This window comes from Lampetra planeri, chromosome 63 (genome assembly GCF_965212315.1).
Source record: "Lampetra planeri chromosome 63, kcLamPlan1.2.h2, whole genome shotgun sequence".
Taxonomy (NCBI): Eukaryota; Metazoa; Chordata; class Hyperoartia; order Petromyzontiformes; family Petromyzontidae; genus Lampetra; species Lampetra planeri.
In genome coordinates this window covers 1,924,032-1,934,109 of record NC_136169.1, presented here as the reverse complement: position 1 = coordinate 1,934,109, position 10,078 = coordinate 1,924,032, and the positions used below count along the sequence as shown (strand labels likewise).

Genomic DNA, 10,078 nt, shown 5'->3' with positions numbered 1-10,078 from the left:
TTTGTGTGTCTCTCTCTCTCATCATCACGGTGGCTAGGAGATGTTAACTACCTCGCCTGGTGTGCAGGAAGTTGTGGGTTCGATCCCGACCCGGACGACTGCTGCGTATTTCGAGTTTGTGTGTCTCTCTCTCATCATCATCACGGTGGCTAGGAGATTTTAACTACCTCGCCTGGTGGGCAGAAAGTTGTGGGTTCGATCCCGACCCTGACGCCTGCTGCTGTATATTTGGAGTTTGCGTGTCTCTCTCTCATCATCACCATCACGGTGGTGAGATGTTAACTACCTCGCCTGGTGTACAGGAAGTTGTGGGTTCGATCCCGATCCTGACGCCTGCTGCTGTATATTTGGAGTTTGCGTGTCTCTCTCTCATCATCATCACGGTGGCTAGGAGATGGTAACTACCTCGCCTGGTGTACAGGAGGTCGTGGGTTCGATTCCGACCCTGACGCCTGCTGTATATTTGGAGTTTGCGTGTCTCTCCCTCCCCGTGGACGTGTGGATTTCTTCTCTGGGCTATCCGGTTTTCCCCTCCACATTAAGAATCATTTGCCTGCTGCTATAGGTTTTCACATGATAAGCCACTTCGTTGTGCTATCATTTGTGGCCAGGCCGCTTCTAAAATAAGAACTTAACAGCTCAGTGGACCTTACCTGGTAAAATAAATAAGAGCTTAGTTTATAGTTTATCAGGAGTCCGTTGAAGGTGCCGCACCTGTTTTTAACGTATTTATTTCTCGTGATTTGCTTTCGTTTCCTATACCTTGCACTCGTTTTTGTATATTGTTTATTGTTGCAAAACTCTGACCCGCCCCCTACTGGAACATCGGTGAAAACGAGCTTCTTAGCCCATCGGATTCCTCCAGGATAAATAAAAGAATCCGATTCGACGAACCGCGGAGGCTGCGTTCCCTCGCCTCCCGAGTTTCACGACCACGCGATGGACTCGTTACGTTGCCGTCACGGATTGTCGGTGCTATATCGTGACGTCAAAATGTGAGCGGCGTCCCAGCGAAGCGACCTGCGACGTCGCTCGGGTGCTGGAACGGTTTCACGACGCCGCTTGACGAGACTCGACGGCAATATCCCCCCTTCGTCTTCTTGGTTCTTTCGGTAAAGTCACGTAGAATGGAAATAATGAAATAAAAATAAAATAATTATCACGACGTTTCGGCCACAACGCAAGCAGCCGTCCTCAGGTGGAGAACAGGTCTGTCGAGAAGACAGCGCCTGAATCCCCTCCCCCCGTCAGCGGCAGGCAGTGGGCAGCAGATTACATCGTCGTCACGCACGGCGCTTCTGTGCTTCCGCGCCGATGCTTTCGCCAGCCTGAACGGATTTATGTGGTGCGGTGGAGGTATGGAGGGGGGGGGGTGGGACGTCCTCGGGTAGCGGTCGATTGACACAAGCGGCCACGCGTGCGCGCCTGTGAACGACGCATTGAAACCCCCATTGGAACCTCATTTGCCAGTAAAAATATAATTGTTTTTTTTACCCTTCTCTCTGGCAACAAAACTGACACCTTTTTTTTACAAGGAGTCATGTTTACATAGACCACAATACCTGCAGTCATAATGCAAACAAAACACACAACTCTGATAATGCATGCACTGTCCTTGAAGTTGATTGGTCCACACCCGAGACAGCTTTCCTTTGAAACTCGCGGGCGGGGCGACGCGTCCACCAGGGTCGCGTTGCCGTCTGGCCCTTTCCGTCTTCAAACGCAACATCATCAGTTGGGGTCGAAGGGCAGGTACGGGAGTCGCACCTGCGGCTGCCTCCCCTTCCTCTTCGTGCTGCTCCCATTGGTGGCAAGCGACGCGGGCTCCAACCGCTCCGTGAACATCCTGTAAGCCGGCGGAGCGTTGCCTTGCGCCTGAAAGCCAGTCGCAATCATCGCCATCGCTACCGCTTCCTCCACCTCCTCTTCATCATCATCAACATCGTTCTCTTCCTCCTCCAACTCTTGTTCCTCCTCGCCTGCCCCGAGCCTTTCTGCCCACGCTCCTGTGGGGGACGCCTCCGCCCCGACGCCGTCGGTACCGCCCTCGGCCCAAACTCCGACCGGACCGTGTCGAGGAGCGGGTCCCGACTCCGTGGGGAAGCCCGGCCGTGCTCCTCCTCCCAGCTGGAGCCGAGCCGAGCCTCCCGCGGCCGATCCTCCCGGCCACGTCGCCACGGCCGCCACAGCCGCTGGCGTCGCGACGACGTCCGTGGGACGTCTGCTGGCGTGCGTGCGCGCGTGCTGGGGGAGCAACGGCACCAACGTCGTCATCATCGTCGTCGTCGTTATCAACATCTTCTTGGTTCTTTCGGTAAAGACACGTAGAATGGAAATAATAAAAATAAAACATAAAATATATATATTTTTATTTCCATTCTACGTGACTTTACCGAAAGAACCAAGAAGATGAATCCCTGCAGTCACGAAAGCTTTAAATCGAAAGTTATCAACATCGTCAACATCTCTATCGGTGGCAGCAGAATCGTCGTCGTCATTATCCTCCACATCATCATCAACAGCAGCTTCAATACCATCGACATCAACAAGAACAGCATCGTAGCTATCATGACGATCACCAACAGAAGCACTATTGCCATCATCCTCAACAGGAGTATAAATGCCGTCAGCATCATCACCAAATTGTCTAAGTGCATCGGTGTACTTATACAATTTGAACTTAAATACTTATTTCTATTTCGCGTATTTATTTTTAGTGATTTGCTTTCCTTCCCTACACTTTGCACTCCTGTCGTGTTTTAATATTATTAATTCTTGTAACTTTCTCACCCCATGCCCCGACTGGGCATCTGTGAAAAAAAAAAAAAACTTCACATCTCATCGGATTTCTCCCCAATGAAGATTCTTCCGACGGATTCCGACCGTTACCACCGTCCTCACCCTCCCCGCCCCTCCACCCCACGCACGCAGCAGCACCTGCAGCAGGTGCTTGCGCTGCTTGAACCGCTTCCCGCAGGCGGCGCACACGTGCGGCTTGTCGTCGGCGTGCGTGCGCCGGTGCGCCGCCAAGTTGCCCGACTGTGCGAAGCGCTTGCCGCAGTCGCCGCAGCCGAAGGGCCGTTCGCCGCTGTGCGTGCGCCGGTGGTTCAGCAGGTTGGTCTGCTGCGAGAACTCCTTTCCGCACTCGACGCACACGTACGGCCGCTCGCCCGAGTGCGACAGCCGGTGCGCCGCCAAGTTGCTCGACTGCGTGAACGCCTTCCCGCACTCGGCGCACGGGTAGCGCCGCTCGCCAGAGTGCACCTTGCGGTGATGCGACAGGTTGGAGGAGCGCAGGAAGCGGCGGCCGCACACCTGGCCGGGTAGGGTCCCGGACGACGGCGGAGGAGGCAGAGTTGGTGGGTGTGGGGGGGGGGAGGAGGCCGTGCACGGACGAGGGAGGGAAAGGAGAGGTGATGTGCGGGGCGAGGAGATAAGAGGGGAGGAAGCTTGCATCGTTTTTGTCTAACCTACCTACTTGCTTGCTTGCTTTCTCGCTTGCTCACTTCATCCACTGACTCTCTCTCACCAGCCCACATACCCACCAACTCACCCACTTTTCTATTCACTCGCTCACCTACGCACCCAGCCACCAACCAACCTGACCCAGAAACCCGCCCATATATACACACCCTCCCCACCTATTTATCCACTTGCTCACCCATTCACAGATCTATCCACTCAGGGACTCGCTCAACTACGTATCCACTCAGCGACTCACCGATCTATCCACTCAGGGACTCGCTCAGCTACGTATCCACTCAGCGACTCACCGATCTATCCACTCAGGGACTCGCTCAGCTACGTATCCACTCGGCGACTCGCTCGCCTGTCCACCTATCCACTCACGCGACCGACGCGCAACGCTCACCTCGCAGGCAAACGGCCTCTCGCACGTGTGCGTCGTCTGGTGCGCCAGGAGGCCGTCGCGCGTCGCGAACCTCCGCTCGCACTCGCGGCACGGGTAGAGTTTGTCGCGGGCGTGCGACGCGGCGTGAGCCCCCAGCTCCTCGGCGCCTCGGAACGCTCGCCCGCACGCCCCGCAGACGTGCCCGCCGCCCCGCGCCAGCCAGGCTGCGCGTCGCACAACCACAACCGCCGTTCGCCACTAAGCCGCGGTGACGTCACCGCACCGCCTGTGCCAGGCCGGGTGCACTTTAAGGCCACGTAAAGTCTTCTTGGTTCTTTCGGTAAAGTCACGTAGAAGGGAATAAAATAATAAAAAGAAAACATAATAAAATAAATATTTTATTATATTATTTTATTTTTATTATGTTATTACTTCCCTTCTACGTGACTTTACCGAAAGAACCAAGAAGATGAATCCCTGCAGTCACGAAAGTTTTAAATCGAAAGCCACGTAAAGCGTCGAACGCCCTGCTGGCAGGAGGTCACGGGGCAGACCCGGCTGCCATGGGTTGACCGAGATGGCTGCCCGATGCACCAGCTGTGTGTGCGCGTCTTACGCACACACGCGCGCTCACACACCGGCGGCTGACGAGAGAACCTCACGAATTGTGCGTTCTCCTCGCTTGTTACGAATGGCTTGCCTCCACTGTGCTGAATTACAGGCGTGCAGAGCCACCATTCACGCATTAACCCGGCTCAGCTTCCGAGATCTGACTTCAGGCACATTTTAGTGATGGGGGGTATATGTCAGTGTAAATTCAGATGATCAGATTTTTATTGAGACTGCAGGAGAAATCCGATGAGCTATGAAGCTCTTTCCCACAGATATTCGGTGGGGGCACGGGGTGGGAAGGTTATAACAACGAACAATACAAAAAACACGATAGGAGAGAAAAGTCTAGGAAATCACTTTCAACAAAAATATAAACATTTGTTTATCTTACCAGGTAAGGCCCCGCTGAGCTATTAACTTACTTTTTTGAAGCGACCTGGACACAAATGATAGCTCAACAAAGTGACTTATCACGTGAAAATGTACAGCATCAAAAGAATCAAAATAATCTCAAGTAACAACAATACAAAAACGACGGCAGCAACAAAAGAAAAAAAGGTGAAACAAAAATATGCAACGCGACTGATATTGCTAAAAAAAAGTACTTGACAATTACTCAATGGTAATAACACAGCAGCAAAACTTCGCTCCAGCTACTGCAAAAACGCCACAGGACCTTCCTTGAAGAAGAGATTCGAGACATGGCGAGGGCTTTCCTGGGTGAACAAGCGTCAGAGTAATAACGGTGAATAACAACTCGGCTCCTGCAGCCAGCAGCTGGGGTTTTCGAGGTGAATCGGGAGTTGTATTATTTTATTTACAAAGGCAGCTCATAGGATTCCTCTGGTATAAATAAATATTCTGATTCTGTGTTGCACGGTTCTACGCGGGAGGTACAAGACATCCGTTTCTGGAGCCGTGTCATCCTCTGAGGAGCACCTGCAACACTAGGGGCGCTCTGCAAGGCCAAGTGCTTAAATGACTTTTACACTTACTTTAACATTTTATCTACAAAATTACTCCTTGCCATATTTACAACACGTTACCCTATTTGTATTTTAGGATTGTATATTATGGTTAGTTTACATTTTATATTGTATACTTATTCAAAATTTTACATATTTTAGCCCCTGAGTATTAGTTAGACTTTGTAATTTTAGTATAGTTAGACTGTATAACACTTCTTCTTGGTTCTTTCAGTAAAGTCACGTAGAATGGAAATAATAAAGTAATAAAAATAAAACATAACAAAATAATACATTTTATTATTTTATTATTTCCATTCTACGTGACTTTACCGAAAGAACCAAGAAGATGAATCCCTGCAGTCACGAAAGCTTTAAATCGAAAACCTTTTCTGATTCTGATTCTCTGTGCGCACCTTGGGAGTCGCTTTCCGTCTTCAGGACGAGCTCGTCGACGGACGTCCACACGCCGACGCCGTCTTCTCCGGAGAAGCCTGGCCCCGCCGCGTCACCCGACATCGTAGCGCCACCTGCACCACTCTGAAGAAGAAGAAATAAAAATAAAAAAAGGATCAACGCGGACCTTAACGATGGGACACATTTCAAGGGACGGGCGCGCCGTTGTGCGTACGTGTACAGCGTAGCCCTCTTCTCGACACGCCGTGCAGGTCGTGGGCGGGGTGGGTGTTATTTGATTTGATATTTCACGCTTGGTCAGTGCGGATTTCTGAAAACATAGCTGTGGGAGCACAGAAGTACAGTCCGACAATAGATTTCGCTTCGCTCTCCTATGCTGCCCATGACGTCCTTCCCCCCCGCACCTCCGACTAGCGAGGTTGGCTACGTGCAGTGCGAAAGAAGTTCAACGTACATGCGACGTAGCTCATCCGCAGCTGAGAACACCCGATGAATGATAATAATTTTAAGTCATAACGATCCACGCTGCATTCGCTCACTCCCAGCTTCAAGTTCAAGTTAATTTATTAGGTATAGCCCTGTGAGCCATTCGGCTCTTGAATCGGGTGCAACCGCAACAAACAAAAAAAACAAAAACATGAACAAAAAAACATCTTAAAGTGAATATGTGACTGAGTGCAAATAGAAAATCCAAGAAAAGACAGCAAAATATTGCAGGCAACGACTCAGAGGCGCGACGACCCACAGACAAGCGGGAGGGCAGCAGCGAATGCAGTTAGAGGGCAGTTTAACACGTGGGCTTTCAACTTCGCACCTCCGATCAGCACAATCAGCAACGAGCGGTGTGAAAGAAGTTCAATGTACAGTCCATAGACACATGCTGCACGTTTCAGCTTGTTGATGTACGTCAATGCTGTTTTTATACAGTTAAAAATGTCTTCTTGGTTCTTTCGGTAAAGTCATGTAGAAGGGAAATAATAAAATAATAAAGATTTTACATAATAAAATAATTCTCACGACGTTTCGGCCACAACGCAAGCAGCCGTCTTCAGGTGAAGAACAGGTCTGTCGGAAAGACAGCGTCTGAAACGTCGTGAGAATTGTATTTTATTATGTTAAATTTTTATTATTTTATTATTTCCCTTCTATGTGACTTTATCGAAAGAACCAAGAAGATGAATCCCTGCAGTCACGAAAGCTTTAAATCGAAAGTTAAAAATGTGTTAAGTGAATTGTATTTCCTTATTATAAATCATTATCACAGACTGATAATCCACTGCAAGATGAATGATTCCCCCTCCACTCTGTCACCATCACTCACGGTCCAGTGCTGCTACCATCCATCTCACTCCTGACACGTGTACCGATCTAATCGCTCCATCTCCACGCGGCTCGTCCTCTTGGCTGCCGTCCTCCCCTTGGTCGTCATGATGAGAAACGCACTCCCTGCTGTGACACAGGGTTCAGAAACACGCTCGACCAACACAAACGATGCAACGGAAACTGAAGTGTAAAGAAGCGTGGAGTGAAGAACGCTTTGGAATCGCACCGAGAGACAGAAGAGAAACAACGTGGATTTGAGAACACGCGCAGATTGACATAATTCAGTGTTAAGAAAAAATGCACCTTGAGATTCTTTTGCACCGTACATAGCCAACTGTGCTAATCAAAGGTGCGGAGGTAAAGGACAAACTAAACACAAAAAGCAGTTCTAAAGAAATGGGTCTCTGTGAGTCTATGGATCTCTGTGAGTCTACGGGTCTCTGTGTGAGTCTACGGGTCTCTGTGTGAGTCTACGGGTCTCTGTGTGAGTCTACGGGTCTCTGTGTGAGTCTATGGGTCTCTGTGTGAGTCTATGGGTCTCTGTGTGAGTCTATGGGTCTCTGTGTGAGTCTATGGGTCTCTGAATCTATGGGTTTCTGTGTGAGTCTATGGGTCTCTGTGTGAGTCTATGGGTCTCTGTGAGTCTATGGGTCTCTGTGTGAGTCTATGCGTCTCTGTGTGAGTCTATGGGTCTCTGTGTGAGTCTATGGGTCTCTGTGTGAGTCTATGGTTATCTGTGTGAGTCTATGGGTCTCTATGCGAGTCTATGGGTCTCTGTGTGAGTCTATGGGTCTCTGTGTGAGTCTATGCGTCTCTGTGTGAGTCTATGGTTATCTGTGTGAGTCTATGGGTCTCTCTGTGAGTCTATGGGTCTCTGAGAGTCTACGGATCTCTGTCTTGAGTCTACGCATGTATGTTGAACTTCATTCTCACCGTACGGAACCAACCGTGCTAATCGGAGGTGCACGGGGGGGTGGGGAAGAAATTAGAAACTAAATTAGTGGTCCCTTGGTTTACGATGCCATCGATGAACGATATTTCGAGGTCAACTTCCGAACGTATTGGAGCAAATGAAGCCTTTAAGATGCATTTCCTCCCCATAGGGGGTGAGTCAGTTTAACACGTACGGCTATCGAGACCAATATTATCCATAACAGAAGGGGTGTTTTTACTAACTTTACTAATTGGCTGCGTCGGATAAGTGGCGGGTTTAACGACACGTTTATATATTTACGCGATCTAAACCCCCCCCCCCCTAAAAAAAAATCTGTATTATGGATATTGGTCGCGAAAGCCTACGTGTTAAACCGACACATTTATATTTACGCGATCTAAACCCCAACACGCAAACCCCCTCCCCGCCCCCCTCTATTATACTGTAGATGTTATTTCCTGTATTCGATTAACTCACCACTGTGATGATGAGAGAGACCGAAAACTCAAAATATACAGCAGGAATCAGTCAGGATCAAAGTCAGGATCGAACCCACGACCTCCTGCACACCAGGCGAGGTAGTTAACATCTCCTAGCCACCGTGATGATGATGAGAGAGAGAGAGACACGCAAACTCCAAATATACAGCAGCAGGCGTCAGGGTCGGGATCGAACCCACGACCTCCTGTACACCAGGCGAGGTAGTTAACATCTCCAAGCCACCGTGATGATGATGAGAGAGAGAGAGACACGCAAACTCCAAATATACAGCAGCAGGCGTCAGGGTCGGGATCGAACCCACGACCTCCTGCACACCAGGCGAGGTAGTTAACATCTCCTAGCCACCGTGATGATGATGAGAGAGAGAGAGACACGCAAACTCCAAATATACAGCAGCAGGCGTCAGGGTCGGAATCGAACCCACGACCTCCTGTACACCAGGCGAGGTAGTTAACATCTCCTAGCCACCGTGATGATGATGAGAGAGAGAAACACGCAAACTCGAAATACACAGCAGCAGGCGTCAGGGTCGGGATTTAACCCACGCTCTCTTGCATACCAAGTGGTTATACCATCGCCGATAATTCCGTAATAATTCCAAGTGACAAGTATATGTCCCTGCTCCAAATTATCACTTTTAAAGCACAGGCGCTCGCCTCCCGCTTACAGCCCAACCAGGCCCAGCGGTGGTGGCGATTCCACATTCCTGCGGCGAGGACGAGTTTAACCACTAACCACCCACCACCCCCCACCCCTCATAAACATCGCACCGTTTGCAGCGAGGGGCATCGCAAACCACGTCGTGCGGGTTACACAGCCATACTTCACCACGCTGGGCGTGGGGGAGTGGAGAGGAGCGGGGGGGGGGGCATAGAATTGACGAGCGTAGTACAGTACAACTAGTGGATAATAACGGCCCAGACGGCGTCGAACGCACGCGAACGAATGCACAAACTCTCACGGAGAAAAGGCGACGCGTTGGCTCTTTTCGTTTCGTGGACGGGGCGAAGAAATGCGTTCGTTGCCGCGGTGTTTGTTTTTATAAATTCATAAAATAAATTAAAAATAAATTAAAAATAAAGAGACGCGGCCTCTCAGAACCCCAGGCTTCTCGCTAGGCCTCAGGCGACCCGGCATGCCCCGCGCGCGTTGCCCATGGCGACGGGTCACGACCGGCGATCACGGCGACACGGCGTTGTGAAAGTGGCCGTGAGTGCGCGCACAGAAAAGAGTGCGAGCCGAACGACGCGGACAAATGAACGGCGAGGGGAACGTTTCGCCTTGTCTCCGCCGGGAAAGGGTGAAGACGGCGAGGGACTATTTGTTGGTTACTCCTCTCGCGTCGTCTTCTCGCTTTTGTGATCGCCGCCAATGGGGGTGGTGACAAGGCGGCGTGACGCGGCGGGGCTTGGGATATCCCTCCGCGCGATCCTTTTTTTTGTTTTACTATCAACACGTGGATTGACTTCGATGGCA

The 10,078-nt window shown here is 50.4% G+C and overlaps 1 protein-coding gene across 3 annotated transcripts; it reads right to left on the bottom strand.

Annotated features, from left to right (window-relative positions):
• LOC144736899 (uncharacterized) lies at positions 1–9,780 on the bottom strand. 3 transcript variants are annotated; one of them, XM_078619569.1, is made up of 7 exons: positions 9,564–9,780; positions 8,579–8,663; positions 7,166–7,293; positions 5,844–5,967; positions 3,872–4,074; positions 2,938–3,315; positions 1–2,244 (listed from the first exon to the last, which is right to left on the bottom strand). In XM_078619569.1, the coding sequence occupies exons 4-7, from the start codon at positions 5,944–5,946 to the stop codon at positions 1,732–1,734; spliced, it is 1,197 nt and encodes a 398-aa protein (XP_078475695.1). In that variant the 5' UTR covers positions 5,947–5,967; positions 7,166–7,293; positions 8,579–8,663; positions 9,564–9,780; the 3' UTR covers positions 1–1,731. The 3 variants fall into 3 exon arrangements, with proteins under 3 accessions (XP_078475695.1, XP_078475693.1, XP_078475696.1); XM_078619567.1 differs by lacking the exon at positions 8,579–8,663 and having other exon boundaries at positions 9,564–9,779; XM_078619570.1 differs by lacking the exon at positions 8,579–8,663 and having other exon boundaries at positions 7,166–7,290; positions 9,564–9,779.
• Between the last annotated feature and the right edge of the window lie 298 nt (positions 9,781–10,078).

Excerpts from the sequence above, each read along its gene's own strand:
- LOC144736899 (XM_078619569.1), bottom strand. The coding sequence starts at position 5,946 with ATGTCGGGTGACGCGGCGGGGCCAGGCTTCTCCGGAGAAGACGGCGTC. Across the intron at positions 4,075-5,843 it reads GACGGAAAGCGACTCCCAAG|CCTGGCTGGCGCGGGGCGGC; the intron begins GTGCGCACAGAG and ends TGCGACGCGCAG. Across the intron at positions 2,245-2,937 it reads AGCGCAAGCACCTGCTGCAG|CACGCGCGCACGCACGCCAG; the intron begins GTGCTGCTGCGT and ends TTGCTCCCCCAG.